This window comes from Apteryx rowi, unplaced genomic scaffold (assembly GCF_003343035.1).
Source record: "Apteryx rowi isolate R43461 unplaced genomic scaffold, aptRow1 scaffold_363, whole genome shotgun sequence".
NCBI classification, from domain to species: domain Eukaryota; kingdom Metazoa; phylum Chordata; class Aves; order Apterygiformes; family Apterygidae; genus Apteryx; species Apteryx rowi.
This window is the reverse complement of record NW_020450119.1, coordinates 381895-400971: the sequence shown is the minus strand read 5'-3', so window position 1 is coordinate 400971 and position 19077 is coordinate 381895. Positions and strand designations below refer to the sequence as shown.

General features: G+C 43.6%; 1 protein-coding gene across 2 annotated transcripts in view; it reads left to right on the top strand.

Moving 5' to 3' along the window:
• Nucleotides 1-11952, top strand: part of PLCB2 (phospholipase C beta 2) — a 50627-nt gene extending 38675 nt beyond the window's left edge. For both annotated transcript variants that reach the window (XM_026073165.1, XM_026073166.1), the window contains 8 exons: nucleotides 385-438; nucleotides 1925-2138; nucleotides 2389-2557; nucleotides 4381-4457; nucleotides 6184-6279; nucleotides 7478-7535; nucleotides 8212-8298; nucleotides 8960-11952. In XM_026073165.1, the coding sequence (XP_025928950.1) occupies nucleotides 385-438; nucleotides 1925-2138; nucleotides 2389-2557; nucleotides 4381-4457; nucleotides 6184-6279; nucleotides 7478-7535; nucleotides 8212-8298; nucleotides 8960-9232 (1028 nt within the window). In that variant the 3' untranslated portion in view covers nucleotides 9233-11952. The remainder of the gene's footprint in view (nucleotides 1-384; nucleotides 439-1924; nucleotides 2139-2388; nucleotides 2558-4380; nucleotides 4458-6183; nucleotides 6280-7477; nucleotides 7536-8211; nucleotides 8299-8959) is intronic.
• Nucleotides 11953-19077: the final 7125 nt, after the last annotated feature.

The window sequence follows — 19077 nt, the reverse complement described above, 5'->3', positions numbered from 1 at the left end:
CATTTCTTCCTTATTAACTGGTTACAGTGTCCTTTCAAATATCTTAGTATCAAAATAGTCTGTTTTCTCAAGTTTCAGGCCAGAAAATCCTAATCACCTAATCTAAAAAAGTGAATGTATGCCAAATCATCACTAGCTTAATATCCAATTAATACAAAGCAAATGCCCTTTTTCTCTGTTGCAGGCAGACATTCCTGCTTCCATTTCTGTTGCACCTGGCAACAGAGTTTCCAAGCACTTAAGCATCTCTGTAGCTTGCTTAATTCCTTTCTGTTCACACCAACAACTGTCCTGTGGCCCATGTTCCTGAGGAGCTCTCCACTGTCCATTTTCAACCCAAGGTTCAAGACAGAATATAAACAAGAACCTCCTTTGTGATTTCAGGAGCAGTGGCTTTGGCCAAGGATGAAAATGTGAAAGCAGCAACACAAATTGCAGGTAACTCCACTCATGCTGTTCATATGGGCTGCAGCCATGTCAGTTGTCTTACATCACCTGTCTGCTCAATTTCTAACTGGGATAGAGATGAAGAAGTCTGGTTTGCAAATTAACAAATACCCAACCCAACCCTGACAGCCGTAGCCGGCAAAGAGGGCAAACCACACGAATCCCTGGGCTCAGTGAACCAGTCTCCCTGTCTAAGGCACCATTTGCCCATTTCAACCACCATTGTGGTGTGTGGTCAGCTCTCATGTTGGAACTGAGCTCATAGTGGGTCTCAAGAGGCTTAGAGCTGCCTTGGTCCATCCCTTAGACAAGCACAGCTGGGCCATTGCCATCACCACAGGTAAGTCAGAATAGCTTCAGACTGCTCCAGCCTTAGCCCTCTGAAGCTGCTGGTGGCAGAAATGCTGCAGCAAGTTGACTTTATAGCAAGGTAGGAGGCTAGAGCTATGACAGGAGTTGCTTTGGCCAGATTTGATGGTTCCTTTACCCTGCCTAAACCAGAGTTAATGTGGCCACAGGGAGACTTCAGCACGTACAGGGACTGAACCATCTATAATAATGTATTGTTCACCTGCTTTTCTGTTTCTTAATGCAGTGTGATACAAATCAACACAAAACACTAATAACCAGTGTGCCTAAATATGCCACAAAACTGAACTGAAGTCACAAGAGCAAATGAATTGCTCTCAGGATATGTTGCTAAATAGCTGTTAGGTGCAGCAATCTTTTTTTTAAGCTATTCATAAATAAAAATGTTCCCCATGATAGAACTATGATTACATAAAATATGTATTCTTGCAAGAAGCATCACATAATTAGGATGCATAGCAGGCTCTGGTTTTAAAATCTAGACAAGTTACTGACTTGCTTTTGAGCTGTAGGCTTGAATTTCCTTGCTGTGAGCATTTTAGAAGTAGTTGACCCTGCACAACACAGCATTGTGTTGCAGCCACACCCACAAGTTCCGTTAATTTTTATACATTCCAAACCAAGAAAAAAAGTTACTTCCCTTGAAAAGATAACTCCCTGTGGCCTTTCAGCCACAGATAACCACATCTTACTCACTTGCTACTGCCAGATAACAAGTTCTCCAGTAGCAGTTCACAGGAATCCTTCCCCCCAGATTTTCATCTACTTGAAAAGCCCTTTCATTCCTTCTCCACAACTGAGGCAATAGCCGTTAAAACTAGAAAAGATCAAAGCACCTCTCCTTGTAATTTGGCAAGTGTCACAATGTGTTTGACACATTACGAGTGTGTCTGCCTCTGGCTAAAATACCAAAATGCTGTAATTTTTCTGGCTCTCCCTAAGCCAGACATCCACCAGTAGCTGAACTGAACTGTGTGTAATGCTGAAAAGAGGAAGGAAGTCTGAGTGATGGCAGTTCTGAAAAAACCTGTCTGACCCCAAAAAGCATCACAGCAGTGTGAGAAACACTGGGTGAGAAAAGATAGCCTGTCTTTGTATTCTATTTTAGAGCCGCAGACAGCCAGCCTTGAAGAACTGCAGCAGATGAAGCTCTTTCTGAAGCTGCTGAAGAAGCAGGAGAAGGAACTGAAGGAGCTAGAGCGGAGAGGAAGCAAACGCAAGGATGAGCTGCTGCAGAGATATTCTGCCCTCTTTTCAGAGCCTATATGCCATGGAGGCAAGAAAAGGATGATATACCCTGGGAAAACCCAGAAGAAGAAGAGGTAAATACAGCACAGGTTTCCAGCAGGGCTAGCTGACTTGTGGGTCACTTCCCAAGCTCAAGGAGGGGGCCTTCTTCAGAGAAACATGTGCGAGCAACATGCTTCCCTTCTCTGAGAGGGGCATGGAATGGGCATGGAACATCTCCCTGGGTTTGTAGAGCATCAGACGCTCCCGTTGAGAGATGGGTGGGAAGGTCAGGAATGTATCAGCACCTCTAGAAGCAGTACAGCTGCTGTATCTGTTCTGCAGGAGTATGACAACAGATGACCTTGGTACATGGGCAAATCCTGTAGAAACAGCAGAAAGCATTGATAGCCGAGTTCTGGAGCTGAGGGACAGGCTGGAGATGGACCTCATCCAACTAGGGGAGGAACACCATGATGGGATTCGAAAAAAGAAAGAGCAACATGCCACAGAGGTAAGGACTGCACGTGTCCACAGCAGAGAGAGCATAGGAGTGCCCTACAAGGACAGCCTGAAAACCAGGTTCCTCTTCAATGAAACTGAGCTCAGAAATGTGGCCACAAGTCAGGCAGAAAACACCCCCAGAGCAATTGTCAGGTCCATGCGAGATGGTTAAGAGGAGAATGTCTATTGGCAGTGATGCTTATTTGTTAGACCAGAGGCCACAAAAATCCATCAGAAATATTTTTAAGGGTCTGCAGCTTGAAAAAGCTTGAGAAGCACTGCCTGGAACGCATCAAACTCCACCTGCTTAAACTCTTCTGACAGCTCAGCTTGCAGTTCACGCAGCATTTAGTAGCTTTGTATGCTGCCACGTGCCAGTTGTCTAGGAGCATGGGTACATCAAGCTGCACCATGCTTCTCACAGCTGCTTATTAGAAGCTGTAGTCAGAGCTAGGGTGACACACATCTTGCAGGTTCACCAGTGGCAACCATCAGTGTGTCACAAGCATACCTTAGCACGGCCACGCTCACTGCTGTCATTCAACCAGGACAGGTGATGCATGGGAATGGAGCTGCCCCACAAAGTTCAGTACTTGCCATTGCTACATCAGTGCTAATAAACTGAAAGCCTTGAGAGGGACGGTACTCCTAGGTGCACCCCTTAGCACTGACAGTAGGGCTCGATCTCATTCCTCTTGGAAGCTGGAAAGAGCTTTCTTGTTTGACTTAGTGGAAGTTGAAGTAGGTGCCCACATAAGGTGTTGCCGGACAGCCAGTCCTACAAGTGTGTCAGTGTTTCCTACGCTCTCAGACCCCTACTTTGAGCAAACAATAGAAAAAAACACAATAATGTCTGGAACAAATTCCAGTCCATAGATGCTGATGATAAACATGGGATACATCATCCATTCCAATGAAAGGAGGATGATTCCAGGATTCAGAGGCCTTTTCCCATCATAGTTTGGCAGAGGAATTTGCATCATATGCCTTAAATCTTAGGCTCCCTGGTGCAGTTTGGCTTGACAAGCACCTTGCAAGCTTTCTGCAAGACTGACTGGTCTATCCCATACTGACCCAGATGGAAACCAACTGCCTCTTGACAACTAGCTTACCTGGAAACCATGCTTATTACCAGACAAAGAAACCAAAGGAATAAAACTTTCCTGTCTCGGAACTCTGTCAAAGATTGTGAGATCTAGTGAGCAGGGCTCCAGAAAGGAAATCAAAAGCTGAGTTCTCACTGCACAGCACTTAGCCCTGTAGTCAGGATTCTTTCTTCCAGGCTGTCTTTCAGCAGGCAGCAGTGCAGAGAGCTCTCACTACACTGATAATTACTCTGCCAGTGAGATGCCACGTGAGAAAGAAAACTGAACACACATGCCACGGTACAGCTGTGGGCCCCTTTCAAGACAACCATATGTCCTCGTGGCATTGTTTCCACAGGATAGAAGGCCCATCATCTTACTAGCCTCTGTTCTTTATAAGGTAGGCGCCACTGTTCATTCCCATCTGCCCACAGGTACAGTGAATCTGTTGCTGCCTCTCACACAGAGAACTAGGAGACTGTCCGTAAGCATAATCAAGAGGTGTGACATGGCTCACAGGGCTGCTTCTGGAGCCTTGGTGCAATCTGTCCACTAGTATGGTCTGATCTGTGTGCATGTCATAACTTGCTGACATGGTGCACAGGTTTGCACAAAGCCACATGGATCAGCTGGCCACTGGAATTCAGTGCAGGGTGGGATGAAGCTGAATCTGGTGGTAATTAAACACTGATGGTGTGCTGTGTCTCATCTTGGTTTGCTTTTGATCTTGTTTTGATCCTTTGAACAGCAAGTTACCAAGATAATCGAGTTAGCCAAAGAGAAGCAGACAGCTGAGCTGAAGTCACTGAAGGAGTCGTCAGAAAGGTAAGCTGCGTATTTGAATAATGAAGTAATAATGCATAGTTCTTACTTGGGATAGCATTTCCTGTTAGGAGATATCAGGGCACTGTACTGCAGTGAGTGAATACAAGAGAAAGAGGCAAAGAGGTAGGGAAGAGAAGTATTTCCTTTACTCAAGTGAGAAGTTGAGGCACAGAGATGTGACATGATTTGTCAGGGAAACACACGCACATATGTACACATGTACATAATGGCAGCTCTAGTATCGTGACCTCCAGAACGGTATTCCTGCTCCAAGGAACTAGTATTCGAGCTGTTATAAGTAGCCACGACTGACTAATCCAGAAAGATAGGAAATGAGAATGCTGGTCACTGGGTGTCATCTCGATCTGTTGTAGTCGGTACACCGCATAATCCCTTCCAGGCACTGATCAGCTCAGTCTTTTTAATGAACTGACCATCATGGCTTCAGCGCTTGAATAAATTGGTAGAATCAATTCACTAATTTCTAGCAGGCATATATCTAGTTCTTGCACTAACATCGTCCTGAAGCTGAAATCCTCTCTCATTCCTTTTTACTGTTAAATTGTCTCTTGGCCTTTAGTTGCTAAGTCAGACAAAGCTTCCTCTTTTCATGTGCTCTGTCAAGACAGAGTCTCTATTTCTCGCTGCTATTCAGCATATTCGTGCAAGGCTAGGAAAAACAGACCGAGTAGCTAGGTGATGGTTTGCTGACAAGAGGAAGTCATTTAGGACAGTCAAATCTACAGCTGGCTGAAGAGCTGCAGAAAGATCCAAAGATCTTGAGTAATGGGCAATAAAATGGCAGATAAATTCAGTGTCAGACAAATACAAAAAATACAAATACAAAATAATGTATATGAGGGGAAAAAAACAACCCTAACTCATCTGTACACGGGGGTGAGCTGTTGTCACTCAGGAATGAGATCTTGAACTGCTGTGGGCACTTCTCTGAAAACATCATTCACAGCACTGCAGTGGCCAAAGTGGCAAATAGAATTTTAGGAATTCTGTGGGGGAAAAAATTGAGGGGTAAAAAAGATACAAAGTCAGCACTATCCCACTTTATATACCCATGGCGCACTCACCTTTTCAATATGCTATCTATCTCAAACAAAAAACCTTTGAAACAGCAAGAGGGGATGGGAAGGATAATCAGCAGTATGGAATAATTTCTGCACAAAATGAAATTAAACAGGACTCATAGCTTGGAGAACAGATGATCAAGGGGGGTGTGACAGAAGTCTTCAAAATCATGAACAGTATGGAAAAGAAGCATAAGAAAGTGATTACTCACTGTTTCTTGCAACAGAAGAAATATGTTGCACCCAGTGAAATTCTCAGGTAGTAGTTTTTCCACACAGTGTATAATTGTGAAGTTCCTTGCTATGGGGTCCAAAGTAGAGTGAAATTCTGGAGGTTTGTGGGACATTCATGGAAGATAAATGTATAGAAACTGGAGAATAGGTGAGAAACAGATAAGGTGTAGGAGGGAAAGAGGTTACTCCTCTTCCTCCTAAGGAATACTTGCTCTGTTACTTACACTTCCTTTAAGCATCTGCTTCCAGCTACTGTTGGTGGCAGGACAAAAGACGGATGGGCACCAGTCTGACGGCCATTATTAAGTTCTTATGACCAGGAAGCAAAATGTGGGGTGCTAACAGTGCTGCTTCAGTATGTGGGATTTGTAATCAGTTCTGTCTCTCACAGCACACTTTTCTCTCCACAGCAATATTAAAGAGATTAAGAAGAAGCTGGAGGCAAAGAGGGTGGACCGAATCCAAACCATGATGAGAAACACTAGTGACAAGGCTGCTCAGGAGAGGTACTGGAGTAGATGTTGCTGGGCTTTGTCTATGCAGAGCACTAGCAGTGCTGTTCCAGGCAGGGAGCAGCGCTACACCACAGTCTCCGTCATCATTGGGAAACTTTTTAAAGCAGCCAAACAGGTCATGGCATACATACAGAAATCAGGGAAGATATGCTTGCTTACCCTCACTCCTGGCATAGTGCTTTGTTTCCATTGCATTCCAGTGCATAGGAACAGATGCAGTGAAGCCAAGGCTCAGCTCCCTAGCTGCAGCGATAATGTCAGCCCTGCAGGCTCTGCTGACAGTGGCTTCCAGAGCGTTCTCCCTGGTTGTAATTTTTTGTGTAAGGCAGTCTGCAAGATCAGTTTTACTCATTGGACTTTTCAAAAGCCTGAGAGGAGTTGAGCCTTTGAAATCCTGACCCTGCAGGGAATAGGAGCTCATGTGGAAATACAGGGAGAGGCCATTACAGATGGACAAACTGTACCTGGAAGATGACCCTCCCAATGGCATCTGTCCTCTTTGGCTCTTTTACTTTTCTTAGCTTCTTACTTGCTGAAGTGACAAAGCATCTCCCAGCCACTTCAGCAGATATCTAAGAGCATTTCCAAATTTTGTGCTTACCCTTAGACCTTGATGGGCATCTATCTCTCCTTAGAATCAAAGCTAGGTCTTCCCTATCCTCTCTAGAGTCTGTTTGCAATCATTTTCAGCAACCCTCTCAGTTAGGAGGCTATGTTTAGGCATGTAATAACTGCATTTTTCTCTCCCCTTTAATTTGTTATAAAAATAAATATTCTGCTATTGGGCTTGTGCACTCAACCACTGCATGCTATGAATCAGTATATCACTACCAGTTGTAATAGCTTCAAGTATTTAAGGGTACATAAGAGGGCACACTACCTCTTTTGATATTCCTGCTCATAGCAAGGTCCTTTTGATGTTTGTTAAACTGAAAAAATATAATTTTACACCCAGTTATTTATTTGGCTTATGCCTCAATCAAGTTTGAATGTTGTTTATTTGTCCATTCCTAAAATTACAGTAATTTCTTTATGTGGGAGGACATTAAGCGAGTGTAAGTACACCTGTCTCTGTGTGGGCACTAGCAGTCCTGTCTTACGGTATGGCACTTTATCAGTATTGATAAACAGGTTTTCTATAAAGATAACGCATGGATTTTAACTTTTTATACCTTTTTTATCTTTAAAGGTTAAAGAAAGAAATTAATAACTCTCACATTCAGGAAGTAGTGCAAACAATCAAACTGGTAAGTTCTAGTGTGACAACAATCTACCATAGCATCTCTGTCTTCTCCAAAGGGGAGGTGTCCCACGTACGTCATCAGCATGTGTCATAGACAGAACTTGAGTTCTTTGAGGTATTTAAATTCTATTAAATTGCTACTGCGTCAAGGACTCCGAGCATGTACTTCAGACAGCCAAACTGCAGCTGAAGACAGCTGCTGTCCTTTTTAAGATAACACAGGTCCATCAGGGTTTTGTCAGTCCTCCTAGCTGACAAGAGATGCAATGCAGAAGAGAACTCTCCAGGATATATTACATTTCTAATTCAGGGATTTTTTTTTTTAAGTACATATAATTAGCAGTGTAACCCCCACATTAATTTAATTATGTGCGAAGCTTTGCAGAAGGGGAGAGAATTGTAAGTATCTCATCTTTACCCCAGAACAGACCGTGTGTGTGTGCATGCACGTGCGTGTGTGTGTGTGTGTGTCTTGCAGTGCTTCCCTAGCACTTGAGTTCAGGGTCATGAGCACTACACAAATAATGGAGCCAGCAGAAGTTGTTCAGAGCTGTGGGTAAGGAAGATACTTTGGCATGCACTTTACAACCCTGTGTCTTGCTGTTATAAGCTTGGGATAGCTAAGCATTTGCTTATAAAACTTAAACTTTGAGCGGTTTTTTTTTAATCTGTTTTTAAAGGTGACAGAAAGGACAGCCAGGTGTCAACAGAAACTGGAAGAGAAGCAGATGGATAATCTGAAAAAAATTAAGGAGAAGGAAAGCCAGGTAAAGGCAAAAATGCATCTCAGGTTCAATGCTGTTATGCAGTACAGTAGATCCAAAACACTACAGGGGATCAGTCTTCCTTGTGACTTCTTTAATTAATGGTACACTCATCCTCCCCACATAAACACTTCAGACACCCACTGCTCAGTACACTGAGAAATTGAATGGCTTAGAGGGTGGTTCTACAGGAACCTACACAGATCTAAGTCAGAAGTGCTGCTGCGCTCCTACGTACCTAATCCTACAAAAACACCTAAATTTAAAGTGTGATGGAACCACGCCCTTGAAGGAGATGAGTTTCATTTCTGGGTTACTCAAACTCTCATAACACTCGCAGAGATGCTTTCAAGGTTGATGTGAAGTGAACATGCAGTCTTAATTCATCTCTCAAACTTCAGTGCAACTCAAAATAATGTAAATCAGCAAGTTGCCCCCTGCCCACCCACCCCCCCCCAGCTTCATCTTCAGTGAAGCCAAAGGTGTTGCCTGGGGCATGGAGACAAGTCATGCAATATAGGGTTGAGACTGAAACAGCAAACTACTAACATTTCATCATACTGGCCTCTCTCAGAACAGGTTTTTTATAGCATTCTTAGCATTCTCAACCTGAACTCTCCTTAGCTTCAGTGGTTGGAAAATGATTTGGGGTTTCTGTTTGCAGCTCCAGCAGGAGGCACTGATGGAGTACAAGGAGAAATTGAAAAGTCTGAATATGGAGGTGCAGGAGGTGGTGAAGAACTATGCAAAAGCAGTCTTTCCCGGAGAGCCAGAGATTGAGAAGGAAGCTGTTCTGAGCACTACTGAGGAAGAACAAGGCTCTGCAGAACAACTGGAAGAAAAGATCCCAGTAGCAGAGGTGTCAAGGCTTACAATAGCCATGGCTGAGCCCTCAGGGGCTGAGGCAGCAGTCGAGATTGAAGAAAGCAGATTTTGAGATATGCTTCCCGTACTTGCTGTTCCACTTCAAAAAGGATGTTTATGGAGGTATATAGTGACGTTAAAGACCAGCAGAAGTGGGCCTGTTGTCACRATACTATCCCTTTCCACCCTGGGAAACTCCTGAAATCCTTCAGGAATTTACTACTTACTTTATTATCCTAGATATTGGAGAGAAGTAGTCTGAAGGGCTCACCCTTCAGAGAATGCTTTACTCTCCTTGCCTTCCATAGCCTTAGCACTGAGGTGTTTCAGCAGGGCCTGTGACTGAAGGCAAGCTAGTCGTTAGAATTGATAGCAGCATCTGCATTAGCATTTAGTATGGATCCAGAGTTCAGTTTTCAGGGCAAGTTTCCTGACAGTTCATCATGCACTTCTGTTCACATCACAGGGTAGTCTTTGAGCTAGATCCCTTTGAATGAAATTTAACTGAAAAACATTCTCCAGTAGCCCACCTAATTGTTCCAACTAACTGAGAGCTAGCCTAGGCTAAACCCTCCTGAAATACATATAGCATGGGTATCAGGTCTTCAGCAAAAATTGTTTTGCTCTAAAGCGCCATTCCTACTGGTGACACTACTTGCTAATGCAGACACAGCCTCTGTTTGTAGGTGGAAAGGTCAGTTTGATAGAACCTCATACCATTTTTTTTTGTCAGCATACCACCTCCTTGCACAACCAAACAATGTTGGCTTTTTAAATGGTCGTTCCCCGTCCCACCACCACCACCACAGACAGATGATGACAGTTTCAGTGTGTTGGCATCCACACAACATAAAACAACATTTCCTTCTGAGGAAATGTGCATTACCAGCATGGTTGCTTTTCTTTCTTTTTAACCTCCTCCCAATCCCTTGCAGCTATTTCTCACTGCTAAGTCTAACTTCATGACTCTGGTAGTAGCCTTCAGGCAAGTTCTCAGAGCTGGATCTGACACCTCCTGAAGACCCAGTTAGTCTTCAGGTGGCTCTGTAGGCTGTACAGGACATACCAGAAGGATTCTGAGAAGCCCATCACTTGTTCCAGCTACCGCAAGAACACTTGCAGAATTCTTACCTACAGCAATCAGACATTTTTAAAGCTTCCCTGAAACATTTTTCCAGCAAAGCTAAATTAGCTTCATATTCTAGCCTTCACATAACAAGCTTTACCAAAATTCCTAAATTGTTCGAAAATACTTTGTTGCCCAAATAAAAAGCCATCCAGATATAGTGCCCTTAAGATTTCCTTAGACAGAAGGTTGAGCACAGCTCTGAAGAAAACACATTGAATTAGCTATTCAAATAGCAGAAAGCATAGCAGTCCTCCTGAAGCTTTTGTGTGCTGCCCTCCCAATTAATGACAACAGAGGCTCAGCCGTGAGCCATAACATCTATTTCTTGCTCCTGGGAAAGCCGAACTCCTGAAATACCTATGTTCTTTAGCACCTTCAGGGGAAGACTTCACACTGCCCCTTTTGCTATTTGCTCTCCAGGTACAGGAGTACTGCACACATCTTCCCCCAAAATCTTTAGTCATTTCCCATTTCTTCATAAAGAATGTCCAGCTCTAATTACAGCAGTTTTTCCCCTTCAATAGCATAAAATGAAAGTCTCATTCCACAGTCTAATGCTGAAGGGAAATGGCCCAGCCACAAGGTACACATATGACTTCAAAGGGGAAGTGGTTGTCAGCATCTTTTAGTCCTAGCACATATTTGCTGCTGTCTCACTTCATTAACACAAAATCTTCCACAGAACGCACTTGGAGGTCCAGGTTCCCAATAATTTGGTCTTATCTTGCAACAGAAAAAGGGTAGGCTCCTCTAAGCCTTCTGTTACACTGCCACATTCTAGGACAGGTAAGCCCTGCATGGTGAGTGCAGGTCTTGCATCACTGCCTCCTTTCTCTGTACAGCTCAAACACTGTCCTCTCACCTGTTTTCTTTTGCACTGAACAGCTTTGGCACAGCATGTTCTCACTCAGAAGGAATTAACTGGAAGGATATGTCCAACTTCCAGATTGGTCAAGGGGAAAATGCTAAACACTGCTGAAGAGAAATGGGGAAAAAAAATCCCAACCTCAACCTGCAGTGGAGTAGATTTGTGGCTACTGTATTATGTGTCCTAGCACCATCAACCCACATCCCCTGGCACTAAGAAAGACCTTCAATGTATTTGGCTGTTCCAGCTACCTTTTGTTGCCGCTTTATAGAGCCCCAGAAGGTAGGGTGTCTTTAAAGCCACCTGTAGAAGAGAAACAGGTGAGAACATGGTTAGAAAAGGTGCCTGTATCTTTTGGTTATTGAAACCTTTGCCCTTAATTTGAGTCAATGCTAGAAGGGAGGTGTCCCTGACCATAGCAACTGCTGCCCCCACCTTAAATTTCAAGTGCTGCTCTGTAATGGAACCTAATCAGATTCCCCCTTCCACCCGCAAATTTTTTTTTCAGGCTTCTGTCCTTTCTGGAAAAGTGAGCTTAATTATGGCAATCCTATAGCACACAGTGGTTGTTACATGAAAACTGTTATACGCAGAAACTGCATTAATGAATGCATTATGAAGTGCTGCTATGAAAGAGAGCTCCAAGTAGGTATCAGAGACAGGATGTTCCAAACCTGGTCTGACATCCAAGAAGAGACCATATCTCCCCTATAGTGTTACATAATACTGGAATTATGTATTGTAAATTTCTGACTTATTTATTTTCTAAAAAAATAAAACATCATTGCATTTCTTCAAAAAATTGTATCCCCTTTTTTCTTGAGGTTAGCGTATATGGGAGTAAGTCCCAAATGTTGCCCAGTGCATGCATGCAATAATACAGACAGTAAGCGCCCAGAGTTTTCTGTCATTTGTGCTCACAGTTCTCAATTTCAATTTCTTGAATTATTAAATATGCAGTGAGGTTTCTTTTAAACCTAACATCCTTCTCACAAACATTCTCCTTCTCACCGCTAGCTCACGCATTCCTTTTTATATTTAATAACCAATTTAGCAAAGCAATTCACTTAGAGCTTGAATGTCACTCCTGACCCTCCCACCGTTACAGGAGACCTTACCCAACCCTTACATAGCGGCTTCCTCCTCTCTTCTCTCAAGCATGGGCTGGAAGACGTGTCTTGCTTTGTGATCCTGCGTAACCACTGCCCTCAGGATGGGCTTAGCATTGCTGTCCTGGTTTGTCTGTGGCGGCTATTCTGTCTCCTGGCAGTCCCTTTGCTGGTCAGAACTCAAGATGAACCAATATGAGAAGTGTGGAACCACTGGCTGAAGACACCCTCTTTTTTTAACCACATGCTGCCCCCAACTGTGACCAGGCCCACTGTAGCTCCTTTCTCTTTTAACCAGGGAGGCCTTAGAGCCAAGACAGACTTTCTGGATTGTAGCCCTCAGCACAGGAAAATCTCTCTCCTGTTAGCACGAGCTCTGGGCTGTAACTACCTGCAGAAATGTTTCTGAGAACAGACTGGGCTCAATGCAGAACCCTTTCTGCCACAGGCAGCAAAAGAACCAGAAAATGCCTTTGGCTGAGCAATGCCAGCATACCACAACATGGGCTCAGTTCCCTTCCTCCCTCGTCTTGATGGGTAGTTGGACCCCTATATTTGCACAGTGGAGCTCTGGCATGGATATATGATATTAATGGCCATTTCCTTCTGCTGAGAGCAGCACTTTTTTCTGATCCAGGACTGATGCTTTACTTCAGAAGAAGGAGATAAATGCAATATCGTTTTCCCGTTAGACCAATTCTGTTGTTTTTCTAGAACAATCGTCTCCATTCCCTGAAATCTCACTCATGCTGTGAAGTTTGAGGGCCTTCAAAAAAGGATGACAAACATCACAGCAAGGTAGAACTGAAGCCAGGAAGCAGTTTATTGATTTGGCTTAAATCAGCTCACAGTCACAGCAGTTCCAAAATGAAGAATGTGCTCATTAGCCCCCTGCTTTTTACACTGGGGGTTGGTAAGGGAGATCAAAGATAGCATTAGAAATGAGATTAGCACAAAAGGGGGGAGTGGAGAGTGCTGCTTTCCCAGGAAAAGAGCAGTTCAACCGGATTCAAAACTATTTTCATGCATTCACACTCCTCATATTGGCTCTTTTCTGCTCAGGAAGAGCACAGAACAGAGCCACAACAATCACAGCAGTGAGGAAGTCTGCAAATGGAGAACAAATCCAAAACCCACCTGGAAGAACACTTGCCCTGCTATTTGACTCGTAAGCAGGCAGCACATGCTGAGTGGGGTTCTCCACTCACTGTCCAGCACCAGCTGATTTCCAGATGTTACCAACACTCACACTGCACCTCTCAACCAAGCAAAGGTGCCTACAGTTATCTCACTCACCTAGATCCAGCCCCGCAGGGATGCAACCAAGACAGAGCAAGAACTGCCCTCAAGTATGTGCAAACTCCCCATGAGCATAGACCAGCAACGCTCAGTTTTACAGCCTACCTCTTTTGTTTTGGCCGAGGCTGCTGATAACAAAAGCTCTCCAGAGCTGCTTCAAACTGTATTTCTGGGGACACAACACCCACCACCTGCTTCTGACGTCATTATATGGCATATGTTGCTCAACAGCACACCCTGAATTGCTTGGTCCATATCCCAACACTTCTGCCCACTCACACAACATCCGGCTCAGCAGAAACACAGTTCTCTCGTTGGCTAAAACAGGGGTTTGTCCCCAGCTTCAGCCACCTGCTTCACAAGGGCTATCCAAATTCCCTCCAGAGTCTCCAAGGTGGTTTTTTTAGAGGACAGGTCATCCCATCTCTCTCTAGAGGGAGCCTAGACACCCAACCCAGGTCTAAAGGTGTCTAAGGAGTGTTTCCCCCACCCTCCATGCACACTGCCGGAGCACTGGGCCTCAGTTTCTTTCCTTCAACACCCCTATGGTGAATGAACGCATCAAAATAAACTTGTGTTACAGACACACGCATGTAAAGCCAGGGCAGAACAGCAGGACCTGAGATAGTCAAAGTTTTCACTCCTCTCTCCCATGACAACACTGCCAAAAAAGAACTTGTTTCACAGGGACAGGGAGAGCCCTAATGGGAGTGACAGGGAAAAGGGGAAGCATGCATTTGAGCCCTCTCACTCCCATACAGGACACAACAGGACAAAGACAGGCCTCTGAGAGCCAGACCTGGCTGGCTCAGCCATAGCCTAAGCTCAACACTGCTGCCCCGCTGATAATTGGGCTATTTTAGCCAAAAGGCCGTGATCAGGCAGGCACAGCAGAGACACCAGTATCGCCTCCAAGCCAGTCCCTGCCCACAAAAAAAAAAGACTTCAGCCCTCCTAACAGACTGCTCCCCTCTTACAGCACTGACGCTAGCCGCAGCTGTAGGAGCGAGGGGTACCACCACTGCAGCCCCCTTGCCTCCGACCCACACCCTCTCCACAACTCACCCAGCACTGTCTGCAAGAATTCTCCATTTGCTTCACTATCCAGCCTATGGACTTCTTACTGCATCCTGCCAGCTCTTCAGCAACACCCTTCAGTGGGAGCTGTCATACTGCCCGTGAGCTTTTTGAGGTCAATACAGCAGGCTGCACCCAGTACCCTCCTCGTCTTTCCTTTTCACTCCATTTGCCATCACCTCCAAGCAGATCAGTTCTCTTTCATTTGGACAATCTCAACTGGTTGGCCTGAAATAACGGCAGAGCAAAATGCTCTTTGTGAAGCTTTTTAAGGTGTGGATTTCTCAAAAAACTATCACAGCTCAGCAAGACTATGACACAGATGTAAGAACATTTAACTTCAACAGTTTGGATTAATGTTATTAATATTCTGTGACATTTGAAGCCTGAGGAAGAAAACACGCCATGATGACTCGTACCTTTGCACCACATCACAGTTTCTATTGTGCAACTCTTCTGGTATTAAACAAAGCACTGGCATGGCTTTATCGGGTCATTTATGCAGAACTGCAGGAAAAATAGGTGGAATGTTTTACACAGATTACATTTTAGTGCTAAAAAATTGTACTTTTCAGAGTGTATACAAAAGAATCAGTACACTGAAAGCAAAGCTACATCTTGGATGGAGTACAGACCACATTCTGCATCAACACCTTTTCCCCCTGAAGTGAAGTAGTCTTCATGCCACAGAGGCCAGGCATACCGATGCTCCTCTAGACAGAATACCATCGCTAAACAAAACAGGATGAATTCCTGGAAGATCAAACATGGTACAAAAGCCAGATAAAGGCACTAAAAGTTCTCTGGGCAAATGTTACTGTAGAGGCTTCCAGCAACACACGAGGAATCTTCTGACGACCTTTGAGGGATACGATCCTCCCTCTAGCAGCACAACGGCCTGTAAAGTGACACCACCGTACTGGTTACTTACATACTCCAGGGGAGAAATGGCACCTTCTGATTTTCCAACACTATTTCTTCCTACAAAGTTTGGAGGGCCTTGAAGGTTTCTGCGAGTGGCTGTGTAGCCCAGCCTGTATTTATGCTTACCGTAAGATACTTGCTGACCACAGGGTGATAGGGCAGTTGGATCAGATAGGCCTCTGTAGTGAGATTGTTGTATACAGAAACCAAAATCGATATCAAGACAGTGTCAGGTCAGACAGCGAACAGCAGCAAATTTAAGCACAATCTTAGATTCTTCCCATGCTCTTATCTTTTATAAAGCATATTCTAAATACTAATTTTCAGAAGCCCAAACTTTTGACTATATTAAAAATTAAATATCAGCGATCCCTAAGCGATGGAGGACTCCAGCCACAAGGGAGACAAATGAAGGACACTCTTTACATGAAGGATCAGCCTAGGGACTCTCTTAAAACAAGAACACTACTAACAAGAAACACAGCATGGGAACTTGTCTCCTGGCCTTCACCTTTGCAGGCAGCTTCCCTAATGAGAACGCAGCACCGATACTCAGGGGGGAAAAAAAAAGAAGAAAAAACCCCTAAATGAATAACAAGGCATGCGCTTTCAGATGAGAAGGCTAACCCCGAGGAAAGCTTCGCCTTGCAGTCTTTTAATGGTGGCATGGGAACTGAATGGAGTGGTGGCAGTGGGGGAAGGAGGGGCCGGCAGCCTGCCTTGCTATTAGCACTTTTGTTATTACCACGTCCTTCACATTTTCAGAGCACTTTACAGACATTAAGTAAAAGCCTGAAGGTCATTGCTAAAGCAAATCAGTTGGCTGCGGTGAATAGCTGCAGATCCTTATGAATATGCTGTCAACCAAACACTGCGAAGCAAATACTCTGAAAATGAATGTAATGTGTTACTTTGGTCTTTTTTCTGTCATCATGCCCTAGGCAGTCAGGGACCTAGAAGCCTTTGATGTCTCTTTGCAGCTCCAGACAAATACCCGGCCTTCCCCTCCTCATTCATAAGTGACAGTAACTCATTTCCTTCCAGTTTGCACAATTGTGATGTCCCCAATTTTTATCAAAGAATGGACAGTGTATTCAGACAGCTCTCCCAGCTCCCTTTTCTGCAATTACTTCACAGGAAATGTTGCCTTCAGATATTCAGTGGCCACTCTGCATACCAGAAACTGCTCTAGATAGCCTTACAAACTATGTCCAGTTAAGAGCTACACTTCAGGCTCAATTCGTACTCAATGACCCCAAATGATCTTTTATCTCTTTAATAGTGATATGGTGCTGACGTGATCATTGCTACTACAGAAGGAAGTGCTGCACGGTATCTAGTGCATCTATTTTAGACACACTCTGCCTGCCCAACACACATGGTCAAGATTTACTACTTACTATCCCTGCTTTACAGACTGGGATCTAAGGCACAAATAAATGCTTTGCCCAAGGCTACAGGGGAAGCATAGGATTCTTCCCACCAGATTTAACAACCTTAAAAAGTCAGGAGCCTCATTTGACCTAGGGTCCTTCTGTAGTCACTGGTTAAAAGACAGGGAAAGATTTGTACCATTCCCAAAATGATGGGATAATGAGCTGCGGCATTCAATAGCACAAAGCCTCGTTTGCAGAGGATAGGTACCATTACAAGTTCAATTGGGAGATGACAACAGACACAGATTTCCCATTTGATTCAGCAAATTGCTCCTATAAATTCTACCTGCCATCTTCAAAGGCCTAATATATGCTGATTGTCAGGATTGTACCAGCATAGAAAAAACTCAACAACAGCAAGGCTGACAGGGAAGGGGGAGGGAAGAAAAAAAAAGGAACGATCCAGATAAAACATGACTCAAAACAGCAGAAAACCCTGGGATATAAGCATAACGTTGTTGAAAGAATATACTAAAAGTTATTCGGAGAAAACAACATCTCCAAGCATAATTACCCATGTTGAGCTCTTCAGAGCAGAGGCTACATTTTGTTATATACTTAGGTATCACTTAGCATACACGAAATTTGGCTCCTCAACACTACGGCAATGCAAATTAAAAACCTGCTCTGCTTATCATAATCCTCCTGCCTGATTGCCTAATTCTTGGGGAAGGAACTGTTGGCCCTGGAGACAGAGCTTCAGTCTTCATAAAAATCACAGATTTATCTTAGGATTTATATTTGATTCCACAGTCATCGAAGTAATGGAGCAATTAATAGGAGACATGCAGTGCAAGAACTGTACAGATAGAAAACAAGAACCGGATATTTAATTCTCTATTGGACAAAAAAAAAATGGATACTTTCTGCATTCTTCACAAATATGGTAATGAATTTTTTAAAACTTTATAAAGATATTTAAATGCAATCTTTCAAGGCGCTTTTCCTCATTGTGTTTAGACAGACTTGGGCCAAAGTATAAAATGGTGTTAAAGCTTAAACCTGTCAACCTTTTGCCCCAAGAAGTCTTTCTTTCAGGATTCAGGCCTTTTGCTATAGCTTTTTGTTTGTTTGTTTTAAAAGCCACGTAGCCACAGAATAGATGAGTTAGAACAGACTTCGAGGTTCACACTCTTCCCTTACATCTCTGAACTACAGACACATTTTAAAGGATCTCGGCACTGCAACAGGCTTATGAATAAATCAAGATCTACTTTAATTTAAAACACAAGTGCAAAGGATTCACAACTACAGACGAGCAGGAACATTTGTTTCAAATTATAAACCTTTTTTTAAAGCCCTGCTCTTTTGCATAAAAAAGCAGTATATCTGGAATACAGAAACATTTTACATCAAAATTTTTCCAGTGCAGCCAAGGAGGAGCTAAAGGAATTCATTTCAGCCAGCTTCATCAGCCCCAAACTTAGGCATCTTGTCTAGGCAAATCACCATGATCCCTCTACTGTCCATGGGGAGAGTGGTATCAAGAGACAGTGATTTCATCCTAAAGGAGTTATCTAAGAAACCAGAGATTAATCATGCTCTGAAGGTGTTCCTCTCTCACCATGGTCTACAGAGGCAACCTATATGCTTAGCAGACTCAGTGGCCACCATTTATATGACCAGCATCAGTGCTGATGAATTCCATCCCAAATTACTTCAAGTAATTAACTGCGGCTTCAATTTTGAAGCAGGATCTATAACTGGAGTGAATAGCAGAGGATAGAGATTTTTAACATCTTCTGAAGAAAATGCAGTTATGAGGTTAGTTTCTCTGAGCCAGTAAGTCTGCCTCAAGAACAATTTAAATTCCAATAAATTTGCATTTCAGTTTCAAAATGGGATCCCAGTTTCACATATAAGACTATATTCTTGAGACCTCACAACAATACACACCATTACTGTACAATGTTACATCCTGACCTAGAGTCCAATGACCTTGACTATCTCACGGATCAAAAAATTTATCATACAAAATATCTAAAGCCATTTAAAAATAATTGAAAGAGCTGCTTAAACAACAAGTCACCTTCTGAACATATCATCAAAGGGATGCAGGTGGGGGAGGAAGGCCAT